This window comes from Moschus berezovskii, chromosome 6, assembly GCF_049115385.1.
Source record: "Moschus berezovskii isolate FMDL1 chromosome 6, NW_MosBer_1.0, whole genome shotgun sequence".
NCBI lineage: Eukaryota > Metazoa > Chordata > Mammalia > Artiodactyla > Moschidae > Moschus > Moschus berezovskii.
This window is the reverse complement of record NC_142465.1, coordinates 114,705,751-114,730,003: the sequence shown is the minus strand read 5'-3', so window position 1 is coordinate 114,730,003 and position 24,253 is coordinate 114,705,751. Positions and strand designations below refer to the sequence as shown.

Sequence of the window (24,253 nt, the reverse complement as noted above, 5' to 3'; positions counted from 1 at the left end):
ATTTTCACAGGATCAGTCTGACTGGAGACTACTGGAAGGCTAAAGGGCTAAAGCAGGGTGACTGGTCAAGAGGCTGCTGCAAAGCCCCAGGGGAGAGAGGACAGGGGCTTGGACCAGGGGGCAGCATGTGGAGGGGAGTGGTCGGATCAGGAAGTATTTGGAGGTAGGGCCACAGTTTGCTGATGGGGGAGTGAGACAGAGGGTCAACCATGGCCTTGGGGTCCTGCCTGAGTAATGCCCTGTTGCTTCCCCTGCTCCAACCTATTCAAGAGCATCTTCCAGGCTTTCCATGTTTCTAAAAGAAGGCAGTTTTCTGGGGTTTAGAGTCTCCACTCAGGTAAAAGAAGATCTCCCATGACAGAGGGAGCCCCATCAATACTGGGGAGACCGTGGACCCCTGGAACATCTATGAAAGGGAGGGACCCAGATAGGGGCCTTGAGGAGGCTAAGATTTAGGAGTAATAATGTGTGTGGCATCTGGGATCGTGGGCATCATTCCCCGAGGGCTGGATTGGTGTGGGAAAAACATCCGAAATGGCAGCTGACCCTACATGTACCTTTATGAAGCATCTGTTGTGTGCCAGACACCTGGCTAAGTACTTTATAAATGTTGCCTTGTGTCTAATCCAAACATCCATGCTGAGTCAACATGATTATCCTGGTGATGATAAGCAAAGCCGAGAAAGGTTCAGGCATTTCCCTAAAACACCGAGCCAGGCAGCTGAGAGGCTCACTGTGGAGCCCCGGTCTGTCTTACTCCAAAATGTGTATTCTTCCAACTCTTTGAGGCTGCCCTACTTTGCTCTTTAAGGAAGCAATTTCGTGACCCACATAAGTAATTGGTGACATTCCCAGCTGGAAGACCAAGGGAACTTTTATATCTCCCCTGACCCTCCTGTTCTAGAGAACATTATTTTTAGGAGGGAAAGAGGAAGGCCCCTTGGGTGTCTGCCCTTCAGATCCGCTCCCCCAGACTCTTCTTGCTCTTCAGAGCAAACTCTGGGAAATGGTGAAGGACAGGGAATCCTGGCACGCTACAGTCTCTGGGGTCACAGAGAGCCAGATGTGCCTTAGCGACTGAACAAGACAGAAAGCTCAACCCAGCCCACCAACCTGCCCCAGCCTACCCAGGGAGACTCTGGGTGTAGTGAACATGCAGATGCTCTTATTGGCGGGATGATGGAGACGTTGGCTATAACCGGATCAATGGAGACTCCGTAATATAAGCAGCCGGGGACCTGGAAATCTTTCTCTGAGAGCCAACTCTATCCTCATGGGGTTTGCTATCTTCAGATGTCATCGATTCTATATTTACCAGACTGGAACCTGATATCCCTGGACAGGTGTTTCCCACATTGTCCCGTGAAATCTCTGCTGCCCACACTGTGCCAGGTGGTGTTGAAATGGGCAAAGGGAATGGAAGCTTGTTCATTGAATACCTCTCTTTGGCAGGCACCAGGAGTAGGGGCTGCGGGCAGATGTGTGGGCTCAGAGCCCAGATCCCAGCTCCCCACTTTCCACTTGTGCACCTCGGGGAGTTTCAGGACTTAGGAAAAAAACAGGGAGACTGAGTACAGTGACCAGGCCAGAGCAACTGCTCGGGGAATGGTAGTTGGTTTCCCTTTACATCCTTCATCCCCATGGATTGACTACTACAGCCTGCCAGGGCTGTGCACTAGTGTACCCATTTTTTAAAAATTATTTTAAGCTTAATCCATGTTACATGTCAGTTTATTCCATTTTACTGCTGGATAATATTCCATTATATGGATGTACCATAATTTTAAAAATATTTATTTGTTTGACTGCCTCGGGTCTTAGTTGCATCGTATGGGATCTTTCATCGCTTGGGGTGATGTGACTTGAGTTGCCCTATTGTATCACAAGGGAATTCTCTCAGTGTACCCATTTTACAGATGAGGCACCATTCAGACTGACTATAACTTCCTCGACTACAGCTTCACGACTTAGCGATTGAACAAGCATGTAGCTTCCACCTCCTCAAGGGGTAAACTGGAAGTCCCCGTGCTGGGCTGGACCAAGACATGTTCTTGCTTCACATCAAGCTTTGTAAGATACAGACAAATATAAAAGACAGCTTTCCAGTTCGGCTTTAAATGTTTAGAAGATCTGGAAGCACTGGGCTCAGAGTTTGAGCTCCCCCCGCACGCCGATCCCCACTGCTCCCTGTCATCTTCTCCAGGGGTGTTCATTCATCTACATGACCCGTTGCTCTCCTGTATCCTGCTGAATCTGCCAAAGCCTCACAAGGCTTTCTCATCCAAGATGGGAAGGAAAGGGATTCGGAGAGAAAGCATGATTGCCCACCGGAGTCAGGATGGGTACCCTCTCTGACGTATCTTCCCAGCTCTAATCACAAAGACCCAAACCTTAAAATATAGAACAAGGAAACCAAAACAGCACAGCTGTGCTCAAGTCCAGGGTAAATACCTCCACGGCTCAGGAAAGGAACTGAAGCAGAAGCTCTTGGTACAGCCTGGGAGCCAAGGTAGGCTCTTGGGGGATGCTGGGACCTGCAGGGCTCCCACACCCACCTCCTGGGAGTCCCAGGAGAAAATCCAGGTATGGTGGGGCAGATAGAGTTGAAGAAAAGAGAGCTAAGATTATTCCAGTCAAGGGCAAAGTATTACAGGAAGCAGGTGGGTATGGAGGGCTGAGGGTCACTGGGCTGAGAGTCAGGGTGAAAAGAATCAATAGCAGCTGTCACAGATATCAGACCTGAGAGTTTATTCAGCTTAACTTTCCTCCTCCACTGACCCCTGCCCCCCGGCCCTCAACTGTACAGCCACTCAGAGAGAGAAAAGACTGGCCAAATTGTACTTTTAAAAAATCTTATGTCTATGGTGAATTCATTTTGTTACAAGGAGTGAGGGAGGGATTGTAATTAGTCTTTTATCGAAACGACTGTCTGATATTTACGAAGCAATCCTTCTCCCCCCATGCCACTTTTATCATATATCAAATTCCTGTGCGTATTTGTGGACGCCGTCTCCAAGTCTTCAGAACATGGTGACAACTTCGCATTTGCCGACTTCCGGGTCAGGGTGCTGCCTCCCAGTGTCTGCCACTGTTATTACTACCACAGGTTAGAGGCCAGGGGGACCGGTCACCCAAGGAAGGGTGAGTTACCATGTGCCCAGGTCAGTACAATTCATCCAGCAGTTAGTGAGTGTGGCCAGCTCCGGGGCACTCTTTGGGTCTCACTGGGCACCTAAAGGTGAGGCCCAGCCCCTCTGTGTAAACATGAGAGATGCTCCAGAGGTAAGTCCTCTGTTCATGTTTCTCTCGGAGCTCCAGCACTTCCGGCACAAGTTCTGGAAACTTCATTTCCTCTGTAAAAGGGGAGAGAAGTTTCCCTTCCTCCCACCCCCGACCTCCTACCCGGCTGTACCTTCAGCACTCTGACATGCCCCCAGCATCGCCTTCATCATGTTGTGTTACTTCCTGAGACTGGTTTTCTTTTATCATTTCCCACAATTCTAATTTTTATACATTTGCTTTTCCATTCTGTGGCCTGTATTTGTATCATCTGGCTCACATCCTGGGTGGTGTCCAGCGAGAAGGAAGAGGAAGGAAAGGAGGGAGCAAGTGAGGCGGGTGCTGGCTCTCCCACTAGGGGGCAGCGCTGCGCCACGAGAAGGCTGGTAGAGCCCTGGTCCTTAATCCGGCTGGAAGCGGTTCCCAGCCTCTCAGCAATTCTACCCTTGATTTCCCGAAATCCTAGGCTCCCCACCTCGTCTCATAGACTGGAATGTGGGAGGAAACCCTTCCCAAATACTGTTCTGATTACGGGAGAGATCATATACCCAAAGGACCTGGTGTGGACACAGCAGAGGCTCGGGGGGCCAGGTGGCTTCTCTCGTGGATCAGAGGCTTCAGGAGTTGAAACTCGTGGGTGAGGGCTTCAGGAGTTGAAGCTCAAGGGTTAAGTAGTTGTGGCACAGGGGCTTCTTTCCTCCCAGGCATGTGGGATCTTCATGGACCTAGGATTGAACCAGTGTCCCTTGCATTGCAAGGCAGATTCTTAACCTCAGGGCCACCAGGGAAGCCCCAAAGTGTCTTTAACAAAAGGGAATTTACTGGCGCACATAGCTGAGAAGTCCTGGCTGTGGGTTTGTTTTTTTGTTTTTTGATTTGGCTATACCAGGTCTTAATTGCAGCATGTGGGATCTAGTTCTCCGACCAGGGATCAAACCTGGGATGCCTAGATTGGATGTGCAGAGTCTCAGCCAATGGACCATCAGGGAAGTCCCTGGCTGTGTTTTAGCAGAGGCTCCATATAGCAGCCAGTGCTATAATAAGCTATATGCTCCACACATACCCCTGTATTTTTTCTGGTAGTGGATGGAGAAGTTCTTTTTTATTATTCTTAAAGAAAATAACTTTTTTTTGGCTGCACCGTGAAGTTTTCAGGATCTTAGTTCTCTGACCAGGAATTGAACCCAGGTCCTCGGCAGTGAAAGCACGGAGTCCTAACCACTGAACTGCCAGGGAATTCCCAAGAATTTTTTTGGTGAATATTTGTTTATTTGACTGCACCAGGTCTTAGTGGTGGCAGGCAGAATCTTCGCTCTTCATTTTGGCATGTGTGATCTTTAGTTGTGGCGTGTGGACTCAGTTGGGGCACATGGGATCTAGTTGCAGCATGTGGTTCTTTGACCAGGGATCGAACCCAGACCTCCTGCATTGGGAGTGTGGAGTCTTAGCCACTGGACCATTAGGGAAGTATCCCCAAGAACTTCTTTTCTAGGAGCTTCCAGCGATTTATTCTCTATCACTAAGCCTGAATTGGGCCACTTGTCCATCCCTGAAACTATTGCCCTGACCAGGCAGGCCATGGATGTGCGCATTGGCTTAGCCATGCAGGGCCACCTCGGAAGCTGGGTGTACCCACTAGGAGATACTGAGAAAAGCAGGTGCAGGTGTCCACAGCAGGTAGCACTGACTACTGGGTGCCCAGCTCTGTGCCCACTGCTTCACAGACCTCGTTTAATACACACACCCAGCCAATGCTTTGAGGTTGGAGTTGTCATCCCCACTTTACAAATGCTGACATGAACACATCTAGGGTCATGTGATTAGCAAGTTGGAAACTGGAATTTGGACCCTGGGTGGTTGAATCATAACCCTGGTATACAGTAGGTGATCAGTAATGGTAGCTACTATTAGGGAATTTTCAAGGATGACTCTCAGATTTCCAGCTGTTGTGATTGGGAAGATGACACATCATCAACAGGATGGAACATACTGGGAGATGAGCCTTCGGGGAAGCTGAGTTCCATTTGGCTTCTTGGTGTTTGAGGTGACCGTGACACTCAACCCCAGTGGGATCCATGAGTAGGGTGCTCAGAAGAGAGGACTCCTTGGAGAGATTTATCTGATCCCACCTTTATTTTTAGGTTAATTAATTACTTTATTTTTGGCTGTGCTGCATCTTATGCATGGGCCCTCTTTAGCTGCAGAGCAGGGGCTACTCTTCATTGCAGTGCCCAGGCCCCTTGCCATGGTAGCTTCTCTTGATCCAGAGCACGGGCTCTAGGTGCAGGGGCTTCAGTAGTTGCAGCCCTGGGGCTCCGTAGTTGTGGCACACGGGCTTAGTTGCTCTGCTGCAAGTGAAATCTTCTTGAACCAGAGATTAAACCCATATCCCCTGCATTGGCGGGTGGATTCTTATCCACTGTATCCACCAGGGAAATCCCTTGATCACACCTTGATAAGAATCATGAACTGTAAGCAGAGTTGTGGGCCCAGGACTAAGCCCCAGAGAGACCCCTTATTGAAGGGCTGTATGGGGTAAATTGTTAGTCACTCAGTCTTGTCCGACTCTTCGTGATCCCATGCACTGTAGCCCACCAGGCTCCTCTGTCCATGGAATTCTCCAGGCAAGAATACTGGAGTGGATTGTCACTCCCTTCTCCAGGGGATCTTCCTGACCCAGGGATTGAACCTTGGTCTCTGCATTGCAGGCAGATTCTTTACCATCTGAGCCACCAGGGAAGCCCTATGGGGTGAAAGGAGCCCAGAAAGGCAACCAAGAAGGAATGACAAGGAGGAGGAAGATAAATGCACAGAGGTTAAGGGAAGGAGTGTTGAGAAGGGATGCGTGGTCCGTGTGTCAAGCGCACCACATGAGGAAATGCAGGGGGAAGACATCGTCATGATGATGGTGACTGGCACTCACAAAGCCCTCACGATGCTCCAGGCCCAGTCCCAAGCTCTGAGCATCCTCCCACCCACTCCAGAAGCCTGTTCTATGAAGATCCTCATCTCACAGATGGTCCAGGAGAGCAGGTTGACCAAGGGCTGCTGAAAGGCTTGATGGAGGCAGCTGAGACTGTACCAATGTTGCCATCTTTGCCCCCAGTTTGGGGGGGCATCTCCCCTCCTTTTCAGTCAACGTAGAATGGGCTCCGGTTGATCTAAGCCCATCAGTAGATGCCAACCCCTCTCCACTCTCAGTGGACGATCACACGACCTCCTCCAAGCCAGTGAGATCCAGACCCAGGGTGTTTAGGAGCTCTGTTTCTTCTGTGCTGAGTACACAAGATGAGGTGGTGTGAGCCGTGGAGCTCTGCAGCCATCTACAGGCATGAGGGGTAAGCCCGCCTGAGAATGAGGGCAACACCGGTGGGGATGTGGAGCTGGGCTGAGCCGCAGAGAGAGCTGGATGGCGGTGTGACACTGAGCTCTGCCTCAAGCTGCAGCTGCAGGCTTGACCATTACTGACATTTATTGCCAGCAAACCAATAAACTCATCCTCTGCTTTTCTAGTCTGGGTTGGATTTTCTATCCTTCATTGAAAGCAAACTGTATCAGTTATATAGGGCCACAATTAGACTGTGTAACAAATCACCCCCGCAGCTTAGTGGCTAAAGCAATTCAGCTCATGAGACTGGATTGATGGGTTGGACTTGACTAGGAAATCCTCTGGCCTTGACCAGTGGGATGATGGAGACAGCCAGGCCACATGTCGAGGCCCCAGTGATAACAATTATATCACTGTTGATGTTTTGTCTCTGGAAGCTTTAAGGAGTCTAGGATAGGTGCTTCAAAAATGATCTGTGTTACTGATGGATGGGTGGGCTTTTCTTGCAAATACTGCAGGAACGGGTTGCAGGCTATAGGAGGGTATATAAGAGGCCAGCTTGTTTTTTTTCCTTAATTTGGGTTTGTGTGATGCTTCCTTGGGATCATAGTCAGGCAATGTTTTCTTTTCAGCAGCAGACCTCATGCGTGAAATGGGTCCTTCTTAGAGCCTCTTCTCAGTGGGTCTGTGAGGTTGAGGGAGTCCTGTCTATGTGACTGTTGGTGGGCTGACAGGCTCATTCTTTGGTGTGTTATCCCTTCCTTTGTCAAAACTATGCAGGTCAGGTCTGAGCAGGTGGACATGTCTCTGTAGCAGCTGTCCACCCACGGCTGATCAGAAACACTGTCCAGCTGAGCCCAGCCTGAATTGTAGAACTGGGAGCAAATAGATTGCTGTTTTATCTACTATATTTCAGGGTGATTTGTGTTGCAGCAATAAATAGCAACAGCGTTTTTTTTTTTTTTTTGAACTATTAGAAGACTATATTAATTTGGGGGGCTTTCCTGGTGGCTCAATGGTAAAGAATCTCCCCGCCAATGCAGGAGACACAGGTCCAATCCCTGGTCCCAGAAAATTCCACATGCCATGGGACAGCTAAGCACGTGGACCTCAACTACTGAGCCTGTGCTGTACAGGCCAGGAGCTACAACCACTGAGCCCACCTGCCACATCTACTGAAGCCTGAATGCCCTAGAGCCTATGCTCTTCAACAAGAGAAGCTGCTGAAACGAGAAGCCCTTGCACTGCGGCTAGAGAGTAGCTGCCACGTGCCACAACTAGAGAAAAGCCTGTGCAGCAATGAAGATGCAGCAAAACCAAATAAATAAATAAATTTTAAAAAAACTGTATTAATTTGAAAGAGTTAGTTTCCTATTACAACTGAGTCACTGGGAATTCACCAGAATAGCAGGTGAAGAGTCAAGGATGCTGGCCCTGGGCAAGGCCTCTCACTCCTTTGAGCTTTAACCAGAGATCTGTTTTAACCCAAAACATCTGTGGGTGTTTCTTGATTTGGGGCACATGGGTGGAGACTTCCAATGGGCTCCAGGATAATGGGCCTTTGGGATTTGGGGGTTTTATCTGCATACAGCCAAATCCGCCACTTGCAAAGCAAACTGGGAGGATTTTAATGATAGGTCTTGACTGTAGTCATCACGTTTGCTCTTGTCTCTTCCAACCTAATTGAGTTTACCAGGTTGCCGAGCTTTTCTCTTTATTTCATTTTATCCTCTGCATGCAGTAAAGCTTTCCATGGGCTATTTTGGTAGAGAGGAGACTGAGTCTGGAAGAAAATATATGTCCCCCCTCCAAGGTCATGGAGTCCATCAATGCCCCCACACCTACCTGGATGGCCAGTTGAGGGGATGTGTTTTACTTGATGCTCACAGACGCACAGCGACACTGGTTCCTGCACGATGCCAATTTCTGGATTCTGGGAACTCTGTGCCAGCCTCACCTCACAGTCCTGAGGTCATGCTTCCCTGTGTTCTCCACTGACTGTGGTCCCTCTGAGAACAGGGACTGCCCTCTCTCTCGGCGACCCATGACCCAGCACAGTGCCCGGCTGTCAGAAGCCTGGATGATGTCTGAATGATGGCACTGGCATCACCCCCATCCTCTCCACCTTTCCCCACACCCTCCTCCTCCTCCCCGAATGGACTCAGAGATTGAGTGAAGTTTGGCAGTTAAGATCTCAGTTTCTGGAGTTAGGCAAACTGCCCTTCCCCGCCTTATTGAATGTATGCAAGCCTCAATTTCCGCATCTACTTCTCTTCCACTTCTGCTCAATCCTGCACCTGCGGGTGCCTTCCTGGGCCTTGGGGCTGTGGCTAGGAGTCCAGACGTCAGTTATGGGCATAAAGGGCTTGGCACTTCCCAGGTGCTCAGGAGACATTAGCCCCTGCTCTGGTCACCAACACTGCTGTCACTCCTCTTCCCTGACCCCAGCCTCGGTTTCTCCATCTAAGACAGAGGCTGCACAGTCACCCCATGAGGGCCCAAGGCAGAGTTCATCTTTGAGACTCTCCTTAGAAAATATCCAGAGGCTCCCCTGCCCAGGACAATGCCAGGATCCAAAAGACCTGGCATAAACCTCCAGGAAGTCCCCACGTTCCACAGCCCAGGCACCATTACAGCACAAGTCCAGGTTAGCTCCATAGGGGAGATGAGCATCCCTGGAGGCTGCCATCCCCACCTGCCCTGGAGGGTTGGTACCCCTAATTCAGGTCTGACCCCACACCCACTAAGTGTGTGGCCTTAGGGCCCCTGACAGGCGCACAATAGTGGAAGGATCACTCACCTCTCACTAGAGGCACCAGGGTCTTCATCTAGATCCCAAAAGGGGTCCCCTGCCCACCTCAGGAAGGTGTGGCCAGGCCCGGACCCTCTTCCTCCTTCTGCAAAGGACCACCCATCATCACCCCCCTTCCAGGCCCGTTTCCACTGGTGGGAGGTCAGAGGCTCCCTTGGTCGGGGTGGGGGGTGGGGGTAAATGCATCCCTAAATGAAGATGCTTGGAATGCCCCCCCACTGCCTGTCCAGTCCTCAGGAAGGCTCACTACCCCCCCCCACCGACCCAGCAAGACCAGTCACCCACTCGTACCCCTTCCTGTGCCAGCATACCCCCAAAGCGGCCACTCAAGCACAACCTTCAGACTTTGTAGCTGTTTTTATTATTAATATTATCTTCTCCTTTAAGCATCCCTTTAAGGGTGAAATGAAATCCAACCATTTACAGAGAAAATGATTTCAGAATGTACATATTGATTTTCCCTTACAAAAAAAATAATACTATTATTATTATCGGTGTCCTTAAATTACACACTTCCCAGGGCCCTGCCTGCTGCTGGGGCAAGTCCCAGTTCCCCACCCTGTCACCTTTGTCCCCAAAGCTCCCCCACGCCTGCCTGTGGGAACCACCACACCCTAAGGAACCCCCCAGGGTGGGCTGGGCCTCCATGAGTCTGGAGACCACAGGGCCAGGGCTTCCCAAGGAAGGAAGGAAGGTGGCTATGGCGACAGGGCCAGCAGCCTGCTGGCGTCCCATTTCACAGTTTGGTTTGCCTTTATAGAGGGGAGTGGCCCAGGGCTCTCCTGTCCCCGAAGTTCCCAGTGTATGATGTGACTCTGAGTGAAATTCTGCAACCCCATGTCTTGGTCCCCTGACCCCACGGACAGCTGAGGTTGCTCTCCATGGCCAGGCCTCCACTGGGGGGTGACCACGAACACGCCTGGCCCTCCTTGTCCGAGAGGGAAGGTGAGGTCTGGCACGTCCGAGCTCCTTCCCTCTTTTTACCTTTGCCTCTGAGCTGGCGAACTGGAAGCGAGGGACCCCTGCTAGCCTGGAGGGGGAACCTCCCCACATGTGTGGGGGGTGTGAGGTGAGGACGCTGTCAAGGTGGGAGGCCCTGGGCTGGGGCTCAGGCATGTGTCCCCAGAGATGCCCATTCAGGAGGTGGGCAGAGGTGACTGGCGGGCAGGCCCTGGCCTGGGGTGACCTGGAGCCACAGGGACACCCTGACCTCTTGAGCCACTTCTCAGCCCCAAGAAGGGCCGGGGTGTTGGGGGGCACTGCTCTAACTCCAAGGGAGGGGTTGGTTCCCTTGGGACACCCCCTTAACCAGAGGGACAGTGGGGGCCCCCCAGCCTGCTTCATGCCCGCCTGCCTGAGGGTGTTCCACGGCCAGCTCCCCACACCACACCAGCTCCCCAGGAAACCCCCAATAAGACACACCAAGAAAGTCTTGGCCAGAGGCTTGGAGGGAAGAGGCCAGGAGGTCGTGGGCTCGCAGCAGTACAGCCCTCAGGTTGAGAGCATTCTCACTCCTTGAACTGAAAGACAGACAGATGGACGGACCCCCACATCCCTTTTAGCCTGGCTTTCTGGCTCCCCAGGTTGCCCTTCTGCCTCAGTCATTTTGGGGAGTTTCAGGAAGTGTGGCCACAGGCTCCAGGTCCCAGCAAAGGGAGGCCTGGGCCCTGCTCCCACGTCCCACACACAGGCATATATGTACAGGGACACACCGACACAGACACGAACAAGTACACACCAAGCATGCACCCATGCCATAAATACACACGCACGCAAAGACATGTACCGTTCCACAGGCAGGCTCCGCGTCCCAGCATCACCGGGTAAACACCTGAGGGGGCCGTTGGGAGGGGCGCCCCTCCCTGCCCACCACTGCATGCTCTCAGTGACCCAGCCCTGGGTCTCCAGTGAGGCGGGCAGGGATGGGCTGATCCAGGAGCTGTGAGCATGCCAGCAGGATCCCACCACTGCACCAGTCACTTCTGCCCTCTCCCCTCCTCCCTGGGGGTCAGAGATGCCCCTTGTCCCCGTAAGTATCCTCTCTGCCTTCATTTTTTCCCCTCCTTCCTTTAATAGGTGAAAGGGGCAACCCAGCTGAAAACTACTTTTCCCGCTTCCCTTGCAGCTCCGGTGGCCAAGTGACTGAGTCCTGCAAGATGCCATCAGAAGTGACTGTGCCATCTCTGGCTCATGCTCTTAACAGAAAGGGTGTGCACTTTCTCTGTTTCCCTCGGACATGGATGCAAACGTGATGGTGGGAGCTGGAGCAACCACTCTATCCAGAGTTGGAAGGCATAAGGCAGGAAAGCAGAGCTGCCCTCCAGACCACCACCCTCCAGAGAGGTAAGTTAGAAACAAGCTTCTGTCTGCCGAAACCACTGTATTTTGGGGTCTCTTAATTACAGCAGCTTAGAATCTACTCTAACATATACACCCCCCCTCCCCCGAGGCAACTAAGGAATGAGATGACAAACAACTGGCCTTAATGTCCCTCGTGGGCCCAGAGCAGCCTCGTGGCCCGTTCCTGGCCCCAAACCAGCCCCCAAAGGGGCACAAGGGTGCCTCCACCTGAGACAGTGGAGAGCTGAGGCTGTGGGTTCCAGTGGGAAGGGGTGATGGGGGAGGAGGCTCCCCACCCCGCCACATCTCACCTACTAGGCTGGCTGATGATCCCATCCCAGCCTGAGAACTGGACTCATGGAACTTGCAAGGACTGGGTGGGCAGCCCACAAGACAGCGATATAAAAAGTAAGAAGAAATGTCAAGGCCAGTTTGGGAACCTAAAAGAAGCCTTCCCAGCTTCCCCACACCTGTGTCATCTCCAGAGGGGCTGAGGGGCACAGGGCCATCTGTGCTGTATGCCCTGTGAGACAAGGGTGGAGGTCCCCACTCCCTCTGGCCCAACAGTCCTGAGGACACTACAAAGCATCCACTGGAGCTTCTTCCCAGCTGCTGTTTTTCATTCCCTCCCACCTTGGTGTCCCTGCTTCGTCCAGGGCCTGAATGCAACTATTTACAGAGCCCTGGGAACTCCTGGCATCTCTCCCTTCCTACCGTGGGTCCAAAGCCCCAGGAGGCCAAATGGTGGGCTTCTTCTCCCTGGAGGGGACCGCGGCTGCCCTAGGGCGTTCCTGCAGGCTCCCTCCCCTACCCTGCCCACCCACCCCTGCTCCCCAGGAACCCTCCTGTGCTCTCTGCAGGCACCTCCCAGCCGCAGCACTCCTAGGGGCGGTAGCACCTGCTCTCCTCCCCTGGTGAGGAAGGGTGTTTTCTGAGCTCACAGGCCTGACCCTGGATTCACAGGGGCTTGAGTAGGAAAGACTCCCCCACCTTCCACTCCTGGTCCCCTGACGAACCACCCAGATGGTGGAAGGAGGCAGAAAGGTAACAACAGGAGGGGCAGGTGCCAACACCCCACCCCACCCCCACCCTGCCACTGGCCCTGTAAGATCATGCAGCCTTAACCTTCAACCACATCCAATTTGCCCCTGGCGGGTGGCCTTCCCTCCAGACCCTTGCTCCGCCGCCCACCGGCCGCTGTGCTCTTGGGCTCCTGGTAGGGGTTGTCCAGCAGGTAGCGGAATTGGTCGTAGTTCTTCAGCAGGTACTTCGGGGCGTACATGTGCTCGCTGGGGTCGGCCGGCGGGTACTCCTGCTGCGTGCCGTCGAACCAGCCCCCCGTGCGGATCAGGCTCCGGATGTAGTTGAGGTCCCGCTTGTCCTCGTAGTCGCCCCAGCGGGGGAAGTCGCCGTTCTGGGCCGACACCAGCTTGAAGTAGATGCCCTCGGGCGTGAAGCACCAGGAGCAGTGCCAGCCGGCGAAGTGCAGGGGGCTGCCCAGCGACCACTGCACCAGGATGTGGCCCGTGCGGTTCTCATACTGGCGGAAGTTGGGCATGGTGTAGTACTGGCGGCGGCGCAGGCGGATGCCGTCCAGCCCATACACCGTCTGCAGCATGTCCACCGTGCAGCCCGACACCACCTCCAGGGTGCCCGGCTGCTTCCAGAAGAAGCCGTACAGCGACTTGCGCATGTGGAAGGCGAAGGGCTCCGTCCAGCCGTCGTAGAGCTTGAGGAAGAGCACGCCGTCACGCGCGGGGATCTCGTCGGCGTCATCGATGATGAAGACGTCGTCCGGCCGCAGGTTGCGCAGCCGCGACACGCCGTCCTGCGTCAGGAAGGTGCGCAGGTAGTCGTCGGCGATCCAGCCGTCCTGCCGCCCGCCCAGCGGGAAGTGGTCCAGGAAGACGTACAGCACCTTGTGCCGGATGTACTCGAAGGTGCCGTTGGTGAGCATCTCGCGGAACTTGAGCGGCCGCGGCTCCCCGTACGCTGTGAAGTTGGACTCGCACACCACGAAGGCGTCCACCACGTCGCCCAGCTCGTGGAAGCGCACGTCCAGTAGGTCGAACTCGTGGTTGATGTTGATGGCGTTGATGACCCGCCGCGGCACCTCCCGGGGCACCAGGCGCTCCTTGGTGGGCAGGTTGGAGTACTGCACCACGGTGGGCACGCCGCAGCTCGGCCCGTGCCAGCCCGGGAGGCACACGCACTCCACCCACTTGCGCCGCGCGCCGCCACCGCGGCTCCCCGCTCGCTCCCGGGCGCTCAGCAGCTGCCGGCCCGGGCCCCGCGCCGACGACGAGGCGCCGTCGCCCGCCTCCATCTTCTCCTCTGGCCGCCCCGATGGGGGCTTCTCCAGCATCTTGGTACCTGGCTTGAAGCAGACGCCCCCGGCTTTGGTGCGGACGAAGTACTCGGTGGTGTCCTCGGGCAGCACGAAGTCCATCCGATGGAGCTCCTCCGTGGCCTTGCTCGGCGACAGCGGCTGGAGCAGGGGTGAGTGGGAATAAAGCGGGGTCCGCAGCAGGTCGGGGCTACCTGGCTCCGGGCTGGCCTGGGGCGTGACCGGGGCATTGTTCCAGAAGAAGCTGGACACGAGGTTAGGGCTGAGAGAGGCCAGTTCGCGGGGGAAGGTGACATAGGACAGGGTCTTAAAGAAGTGCAGGAAGGAGATGAGACACAGGCCGGCCATACAGAACATGAGAAACAGCTTGTAGCGTTTCATCTTCATCCTGCAGGAAACAGGGGAGAAAGCAGAGCGGTCAGGAGTCTGCAGACCTGGCGAGGGGAGTCTGAGGCTCTTCTCCTGAAGAAGGGAATGCAACTTTTAGGGAAATTAAAATAGAAAAAGTCGTGTTCAGCCTTCAGAAGCAGGAGAGCAGGTCTTTGACCTGCTTGCACACTGCCTGGATTCCATGCCTGCCTGAAAGCACAGCAAGTCAGGCAGCACTTTAAATAAGAAAGGGAGTGGGTCTTGGGATTCTTGAACCCCTGGAGGTCTGTACAGCCCCCTGGGGTCTAATGAAATCCTGTGACTCACAAGGTGAAATAAACAGCATTGTAAAAGTTAAAAACAAAAACAAAAAAGACAACCCAGAGCTGCATTCTTTAACACAAACTGCTGATAGTATCAGGTTGTGGCCTGGGCTTATAAACAGGAGCCCTCAAAGCTGCAATTTGGATTATCACCCATGGGGTGAATGTACTACCCAAGACCTTTCCCATTTGGGACTCCAGATTGCAGGGACCTCCCAGCGATGGTCAAGTCTGGATGTAGGTTGTTAGCCCAATGTGGTGATATATATGTTTTTACTTCTCTCTATTCTTTCTGTTTTTTTCTTTTAATGACTGTATGTTGAAATTAAATTATCTTCTATAAAAATTGAAATTGTTTATTTGTATGCAAGGGTGGTTTCAAACGAATCCTTTGAAAAGGTTTACTAAAAGGAAAGTAAAACTTTTGGCAGAACAGCAGCCAGCTCCAGCACCTGGCCCACCCCACCATGATTGTACCAGCTGCGTCCCTGGGCTTTACTCCAGGAACAGAGTGCGTCCTGGGAGAAGCTCAACCCTGCAATGCAGAACCTGACCCAGGGGGCCGACAGGCCCTAAGCGAGGGGGAGAGTGGGTTGTAGTCTTCGGACATGGGGCCCCTTCCCTGCACTGTCCAGGATGCTTTCTCCTTCTGTCTATCTGTCTTTCCCTTTATCTTTGTGTGTGTGTGTGTGTGTGTGTATGTGTGGCTATATTAACAAACCTTTTTCACTGAAAAAATTTCCAGGTCTCAAGGGAACACTTCTAATTCTAAATTATTTAATAAACAAAATTAAGAAAAAGTTCTCCAGAGGATGGTGACTGCAGCCCCGAAATTAAAAGATGCTTGCACCTTGGAAGGAAAGCTAAGACAAACCTAGACAATGTATTTAAAAAGCAGAGACATCACTTTGCCGACAAAGATCCATATAGTCAAAGCTGTGCTTTTGCCAAAAGTCATGTACAGATGTGAGTTGCACCACAATGCAGGCTAAGCACACAAGAATTTATGCTTTTGAATCATGGTGCTGGAGAAGACTCTTGAGAGTCCCATGGACAGCAAGGAGGTGAAACTAGTCAATCCTAAAGGAAATCAACCCTAAATATTCAATGGAAGAACTGATGCTAAAGCTGAAGCTCCAATCCTTTGGCCACCTGATGTGAAGAGTCAACTCACTGGAAAAGACCCTGATGCTGGGAAAGACTGCAGGCAGGAGAAGGGGATGATAGAGGATGAGATGGTTGGATGGCATCACCAACTTAATGGACATGGGTTTGAGTAAACTCCAGGAGATAGTGAAGGACAAGGGAAGCCTGGGGTGCTGTAGTCCATGAGGTTGCAAAGAGTCAGACACGACTGAGCGACTGAATAACAACTCCTTCATTGCCCCATGCAAGGCAGTTGACTGATATCCAGCCATAAATATTCATCTTCTTGAGGTGCATCACTGGTTTTATATGCATGTTTTCTGTTCTCAGCTTAATATTTTTTATAATTATTATTCTATTGAACACTCATCCAATCAAGTGGTTTTCCTCAATCGACAACAGGTTAAAGAGATTTTCGTGTCAGTAGAAATAAATCTACCATTTCCTTTTAAATTTCACATATTCCATACTCATTTGGAATGAATCATTCTCTATGAGGGATCATGAGTATGACCATTCTCTGCTTGTTTGCACAGTTTATCAGTTAGTTTATGGTTGTGGAAAGGAGAGCCATATATATTTTTTCATAATTAAAAAAATGTTCTGTTTTAGAATATTTGTAGCTTATCAGAAAAGTTGCAAAAATAGTTCAGAGGGTTCCTTTACACCCCTCACCCCATCTCCCCAAGTGTGGACACTTACATTGCTACAGGATGTGGTCACAACTAAGAAACTGAAAGGCTCGCATTACTCTCAACTGGACGCCACACTTAACTCAGTCATGCTCTTTATCTCACGAGCAAGCCTGTGCAGCACCTTTGACTCTCACCACACAGCCCCGGAAAGAGGGCACACCGGCCAGGAGGTTACATCCATTTGGCCAAGTCAGACCAGTGCCTCCCCAGGTAGCACTGAGTGGTAAAGAATCTGCTTGCCAGTGCAGGAGATGTAAGAGACTCAGGTTCGATCCCTGGGTTGGGAAGATCGCCTGGAGAAGGGAATGGCTTTCCACTCCAGTATTCTTGCCTGGAAAATTCCATGGGCAGAGGAGCCTGGAGGGCTACAGTCTATGGGGCTGCAAAGAGTCAGACATGACTGAATTCATGACCAGTGCCTTGGCTGGAGTGACCTACAGAGTCAGAGGAGGGGTTGGGACAGAAACTGGTGTTTTCATTTCTCTTCCACAGATCTCCCTGTGGGGGGCGGGGGGGGGGCCACTGTCCTTTCCCTTAAAATGTTCCTTTCTGTGGCCTTTCCCTATGTTTCTGGTTCTTCCTCTGGGTCATTTGAGCATCTTCTTGCTATACTCTCCCCTTCATTTCCTAACTTAAGCCAGGCTCCTCACCATTCTGAACCTTGGTTTCTGTATCTGTGAAATGGGTACAGAGTTCCTGGTATACAGCAGGTATTCAACAGATTTCTACTTCTTTCAAAGCTCAAGGCTGAAAGACTCCAACATAATGTTCTCTAAACTACATGATCATAAGGTGCACAATCATGAAATGTTTGATCTGGGACAAGGACCATCTCCTCCCACCCTTTCATGTTGGGGAGGAGGGGTCACCCTCCCCGGCCTCACCTTGGTGAGGAGTCCCGAGCACGCTAGTGAGGAGCAGTCTAGTTGCTGATCCTGCTGGCCAGGGTGGTACTTGTGCCCTCAGGACCCAGATGTTCCCCCTCCTCCGGTTTAAATGCAGACACCCTGGAGCCTGGCTTTAGGCGGGGGTCAGCACAGCTGACTGCAGGAGGCAGGACAATCAGGGGTGGGGGCCTGACCTCTGCTAAATGTCAGCTGCCCTGGGGCAGAGGGGAGGACTGGCCTCCACTGGCTTTGGGGAGGCAGGAGGGAGCTCCTGTCCCCCCATGGATTCTAGCCCTGCTCTGGCAAAGGCAGACCAGCAGGCCAGGCCGGCGGGATGAATGGAGTGGCAAAGAACTGAGGCCCAGTAGAGGCAGGAGGATGGGAGCTCTTGCTGGGGCAGGGACCAGGCACAAGGCAACACTGCAGACAGAGGTCAGCATGGCAGAGGTCTCCAGAGTGACCCTCCCGAGGGCTTTTAGGACCTGGCAAGGCAGCCCCGATCCTTCTGGCAGATCATTTCTCCCCACTTGGAGCCTGTCTCTATGAGACATCCCAATCCCAGCCCTCCCTGGACTGAACTGGCCGCGAGCGGTGAAGGGCAAGGTTGGGGCTGCCACTCAGATGAAACCTCCTGACAGCCGTGAACACAGGCCCCAGGAAGGTAAGAGAAACTCAGGTAAGGGGCCCCCACAGCCCTGCTGAGGTCACACTGACCCAGCTGCCCCTCAGCTCCCTGGTCAGGAAGGCTTTTAGGATCTAGTTACACTTGGCCAGCTGCTCCCTTTGGAAAACAGACTCACCAGGGCCTGGGGGTCCCCCCTCTGAATTGCAGGGGCCTTCAGGGTAAGGCCATGTGATAAGGCCCCAGCCCAGCTTGCTCAAGAATCATGGAATGGAGTGTGTCTCCCTTGTGGCTCAGGCTGCTGGGAGGCTGACAAGACACAGAGGCTGGCCCAGAGCAAGGCAGTGCCTCACAGGCCAAGTTTTCTGGGACACTGTTACACACAGCTGTCTGGGTTGGTTTTTTTTTTTTCTTGAACTTGTTCTTGGCCTGATCTCTTTTTATCTTATCTTCAAGTATTTTCAAATACATTTTATAGACTGAGTGGCCTATAAACAAGAAACCAAATAAATAAATAAGCATGGGCCCTGGGGTCTCATGTAAGTCTTGCCCACCCAGGGAGACTGAGGATTGTGATCACCATTTTCACAGATGGGGAAACAGACTCAGAAAGATGGCAAGACTTTCCCCAAAGGATATTAGGAAGGCGACCAAATCCGGACCTGAAGGAAAGTTCTGTTTCCGAACCAGCCTCTGCCTCCTTACATCTGAGAACACAGCCCTCCTTGGTGCTGCTGGCCTGGCTTCGGGCTAAAGCCGTGGAACCAAACTAGGCCCCCACTTCAGCATCTCTGCCTCCATTATAAAGCTTCATCTAGAACCACCAGGTGTACCGATAAAGCTGATGGTCACCGACACACACAGGCCAGCTACTGTCCCAAGCATATCAGACGCACGTCCTCACCGGATCCCCCCACCATGCAGCAGGTACCACTGTCTTTCCCATTTTACAGATGAGGAGACTAAGGCCAGAGAGATGGTGTAACTTGCTCAGTGACACACAATTAGTAAGGGTCGGACTCGATCCTGTGGGGTCAGTAGTGGGATTTCATCCAGTGGTAAAGCTGTCCTGTGTCCCTTCCATCTGCCAAGTTCAGCCCAAGTTGGGTGAAACCCAAATGGGTAGATAAGGGTCCCATGGAGAGTCCACCAGTGAAGGCAGTCCATGGATGGAACAGCCATCACTGCATTTGACCCATGTGACCCCCTGCAGGGTGTCACCCAACCTGTCTCCTCCGTTTACTCAGTAACTACTTATTGAGAACCCACTGAGTGCCAGGCACTGCACTGGCCCTGGGAGCACAGCAGATGAGGACCACAAGAGCCCCCAACTCATGGAGCCAGCAAAGGGTGAGCGGGGCACGGGGCTGTGGCAACTAAAATGAGCCAAGTCATACGGTATGTTGGAAAGACATGCTCTGGAGAAAAATAAAACGATAAAGACTAGGAGTGGGCAGGTTCACAGGTAATCAGGTGGCCAAGGTGGGCCTTAAAAAGAGTGAGGCCAGAAGACAAGGGAGGAGGGGCAGCGGAACGGAAGTGCTGGAGTGTGGCTTTCACGGGAGGATGCTAAGCGTCCAGGCTCAGTTGGGCTGCTCTGCTGAGAACAGACGGTCACCTGAAGAACAGCAGGGAGAGCGGCAAGGAGGCCGCAGCACTGTCTGGACAAGGGACAGGGTGCAGGCAACAGCCAGACCTGGTGTGAAGTGTGAGTGACGAGTCACACTCAGTGGCTCCGGGACCTGCAGGATGGACCAGCCTTTGGGGCGGAAGTCATCCCTCAATCGCCACCATGGAGATGGAAAATGGCAGAGCTGGGCTGGAGGCAGCTCTTGTCTCTGCAGGGTACTCTCTAAGTGCTTTGCCCACTTCAGTCACCGAATCAGAGAGACCAATCCGCAGCCCCGCACCGTCCCTTCTCCCCAGCACTGAGCCCATCTCCCCATCCATCTGTCTCCTCATCTCTGGACACGAGCCCTTGGGGGCAGGGAGCCGTCAGGGAGCAAGCTTCAACCAGAGCCGCCAACTGTGTGCACACAGAGCCTAGAACCAGACAGCCCAGCTCAAACCTCTAGCTCTGCCATTTCCTATCTTCATGGACTTGGGCAGGTGAAAATAACTTTCCTCCTTTGGCTCATCTAGAAAATGAGGGTTCAATAATAACCCATGTGAAGCTCCTAGCACAGATTAAGAACCCAGTGAGTATTAGCTCTTCTTACCACTACTGGTATTGCCCCACCTGGAAGAAGAGTAGGGAGAGCCTTCAGCTGAGGGGAGAGGGCAGCAGTTGCACAGGCTCAACCAGAGCTGAGCCCCTAGCAGGGCCTGGGGCCTGGTGGGTGCTTTCTTGTTTAACAGCAGCAAGGAGTCGAGTGGGGGGCTCAACTGGAGCCTGGTTAGAACCTGAGTCTGATGGGAGATGGGCTGGGAAACAGTGCCCTGCTTCCCTGGGCTCCACTGGGGCTCCACAGAAAGGAGGGAAGAACTATGAGAGTCTCTGGAAGCCTCCCTAAAAGACCCCTGGCCACACACACGCGTGCACACACACACACAAACACTCACACAAACACATACTCACTCAGTCACTCTGTAGGTTGCACCAGCCTCAGAGCCCTGGGTCTCCTGCAGGAAGGTGATGGGGATGGACCAGGTGCTTCTTGACAGTCAGATAATCATGGCCGTAGGAAGCTGACCCAGACCCAGGATGCTGGCAGGACCAGCCCACCCTGGGCCTCCTGTTTCTGTACTGACTCACAGCCGTGGCCATGCTCGGAAGGTTCCAGCTGGGCAGACTATCTTTCTACCCTGCCTCTTCCTGCTCCTCCCTCCTTCTTGTGACCTCTTCCTCCGGCCTCTGCTTGATAAGCTTATGAGGTAAGAGAAGGACGATGAGCCCAAAGCGCACGACCCAGTCACGGCCTTGGGGTCTGGGCTCAGGCTGCGTCCAGTGGGGGCTGCCAGCCAGAGAGAAGACAAATGCTTCCTGGAGGCCATGGGCTGTGACTCGTGTGCTACTCAGGCGGGCAGCAGCCTCCCGGGTGTGGATGCACCCTGACAGCTGTCACCTGGTGACCAGGCTCCTATGGCGCTCTCCATGGTCCTGAGCTTACATGCGCTGACCAGGGTCCTAGCTCGGCCCTTAGCTGGTCTCACCCTGGCCCCTGCCATCCTCTGCTGTGGTCTTGAAGCTTCTGTCCGAACAGCCATGTCCCCTGTTCACCACCCTCTGGCCCCCTTCCCCGTCTGCCTCGCAACACCTTGCTGACAGCTGTGATCCCTGGTGTCCTCAGTTTGGGAGCAGCCACAGGGCGCTCAACTCCTCCGGCTGGCAGAAGGGGCCAGCAGTGAACAGGTCTGACACTAGCAGGTGCACAGGGCACTCTTGGAATATCCGTGGGGGAAATCTTGGAGGTTGCACAGCCCACCCTGTCTCCACTCCTAGCAGGGAACTGACAGCCCCCAACCCAAGAGTACCTTCAGATGGACTCTCACCAGCTCCCATGTGCTTCCGCAGGCATCTTGACTGCGCCGAAGTCCGCCTTGCACCCCATCCCAGTTCCGCTCTACAGTACCCAAGGGCTCTGCCTAGCTCTGTGTGCCAGGCTTTGCTCCTGGCCAGCTTTGTTAAATGATTGGGCCAATTTGGGAGGAGGGGCTCCTTACTGCTGACTGGCACCCATCACTTTGCAGTGCATTCTCAGTGACTTATCAGGCTTTCAGGACCAAACCTCTTGCCCCAGGCCAGTGCCCCTCCCGAGTGCCCATCTGGCCTCTGCTTGTCCAATTCTGAGTACCGCCCATTCCGGGCCATTTGGGCTGCTAGAAATTCTTCTTTCTATTGGCCTCAATCAGCTTCCCTGGAGTTTCAGCCACCACTTCCGGGTTCTTCCTTGGGGCTCAGCAGAGAAAACCAGTGTCTTAGGGACCAGAAGACCACAACCACCTCCCACTGAGTCTGGAACTAAATATGGGTCTTTCCAACGTGAGGTTCCCCAATCCCACATGGAGAAGAGACGGGCTGAGGAGGTGGCTACAGAACATGACAGATCCCAGAGCTCTGGCAAGGTGGGAGAGACAGCGATGCTGAGTCATCTCTCCTTGTTTTATTCTTTCCTTTGGTTCATATCCATCAGGCCGGCTCCACAAGGAACAAGCCTACACCTGGGGTCACTCAACAGCCAGCACATCACCCAGGCTGCTGGTGGACATTTACCAAGAGCCTGCTATGAGCCAGGCACTGCCGATGCAAGGGCTGGAGAAAAAAAATCAGGGGCAGATGCCTGGGGCAGAGCCCAAAGGAAGGTACGTGTGTCTCCATTTTGCAAATGAGGAAATATGGGGCTTCGAGAGGTTAAGCTACTCACTCTGCCACCCAGGGCTTGTGGGAATGAAGACGAGATGGAAAACTGAGGCTCCCCGAGCATCCTGCACCTCCCAACAGGTAGACCTGGAGCCCAGTGGGGCTGCAGATTTGGGAGTCCTGCCCCGGGCTGGACAAAAATGGCTGAGGGTGGGTCTGGTGCACCAGGACCCTCAGTCCCCAGGAATTCTGCTCCCCTGGCATCCCCTGGAGAGAGGGAGCTGGCTCAAGGGAAGGACTCCATCTGCCCAGGTGACTGGAAAGTCCTGGCAAAACCCGTTTCCCGGGGATGGGGGTGGGGCACAGCTGCTGCTCTCCCCGTCCACAGATAAGGGAACCGGGCGGCCAGGCAGAGCCACACGGGGAGCCAGTTCTTGGACCAGCCAGATGGGGCACTGAAGCCACTTCCCTGGGCACTTCCCTGAGCACTTCCCGCTTTTTCTGCCGGCTCAGCTCCGGGGGGCGGGCCTGGATTAACAACTACAGAATGACTGGTGACTCAGATGGTGAAGAATCTGCCTGCAATGCAGGAGACCTGGGTTCCATCCCTGGGTCGAGAAGTTCCCCTGGAGAAGGGAATGGCAACCGACTCCAGTATTCTTGCCTGGAGAATCCTATGGCCAGAGAACTCCATGGGGTTGCAAAGAGTCAAACACGTCTGAGCGGCTAACACTAACCGCTAAATACTAGGTGACTGAGGGAGAGCCGGAGGAGGCAGCCGCCCTGAGGGGCCCAGACATGGCGGGACCAGGAGGGGGCTGAGGGCAGGGCCGGGGAAGTTCTGGGAAGGTGGAAGGGCGGGAGCAGAGCATGAGGGACCAGCCGGTGCCTGTAGTCTGTGCCAGGCGGGGACACAGACTGACCCGAGCCGGGGGGTGGGGGGGTGCGGGTGGGCGGGGGTGGCTAGGCCTGGATCTGCACAGAGGCCGCCCGAGGCAGCGTCCAGACCCTGCAGCCAATGGCAGGGCTTCGCCCCTTCCCTGGGCCTCAGCTTCCTCGCCAGTGAGATGGGGTGATGATGTGGCCCCGTCACAGGGCAGTGCTGAGGGGCCCGCCTGTATGAAGTGCCTGGACCAGGGGGTGTGTGAGAGAGACAGCTGGTGAGGGGCACGTGGGGCACACCTGTCACAGGAGCAGGGAGACCACTGAGGCCTCTGAGGTGGAAATGGGGCTCTGGGGTGGCTCTGGGGGTGAGGAGAGGGGCTGGACGCAGAGACCTACAAACATGCCACAGAAAGGGCTCTGTGGGCATCGAGAACAGATGTTCCCAAAGCAAGGCACCCCCAAGGTGCCCCAGCCCTAACCTTAACTGCCCCTGGACATGGCCAGGGGCCACTGAACTGGGGAAGTCCCGTCTCCTGCAACCCCTGTTTGGGATCTGTCGCCCTTGGCAGCAACAGGCCTGTTCCCTGCCTTGCCCACCTCTGTCCCCACACCATTCTCTGAAGTCAGGTGGGCCTGTGCTCCCCGCACCCAGCCTGGGGCCCAGACAGACAGACAGACAGTCAGCCAGTGTTTGGGGCAAGCCAGAGGGAAAAGCTTTGGCCAGTACTTTGGCCACCTGATGCAAAGAGCCGACTCATTGGGAAAGACCCCGATGCTGAGAAACATTGAGGGCAGGAGGAGAAGGGGGCGGCAGAGGATGAGATGGTTTGATGGCATCACTGACTCCAGGGACATGAGTTTGAGCATGTTCTGGGAGATAGTGAAGGACAGGGAAGCCTGGCGTGCTGCAATCCTTGGGG

At 53.7% G+C, this 24,253-nt stretch overlaps 1 protein-coding gene across 2 annotated transcripts in view; it reads right to left on the bottom strand.

Moving 5' to 3' along the window:
- Nucleotides 1–12,591: 12,591 nt before the first annotated feature.
- Nucleotides 12,592–24,253, bottom strand: part of MGAT3 (beta-1,4-mannosyl-glycoprotein 4-beta-N-acetylglucosaminyltransferase) — a 36,117-nt gene continuing 24,455 nt past the window's right edge. For both annotated transcript variants that reach the window (XM_088836763.1, XM_055396359.2), the window contains exon 2: nucleotides 12,592–14,494. In XM_088836763.1, the coding sequence (XP_088692889.1) occupies nucleotides 12,880–14,493 (1,614 nt within the window). In that variant the 5' untranslated portion in view covers nucleotide 14,494 and the 3' untranslated portion in view covers nucleotides 12,592–12,879. The remainder of the gene's footprint in view (nucleotides 14,495–24,253) is intronic.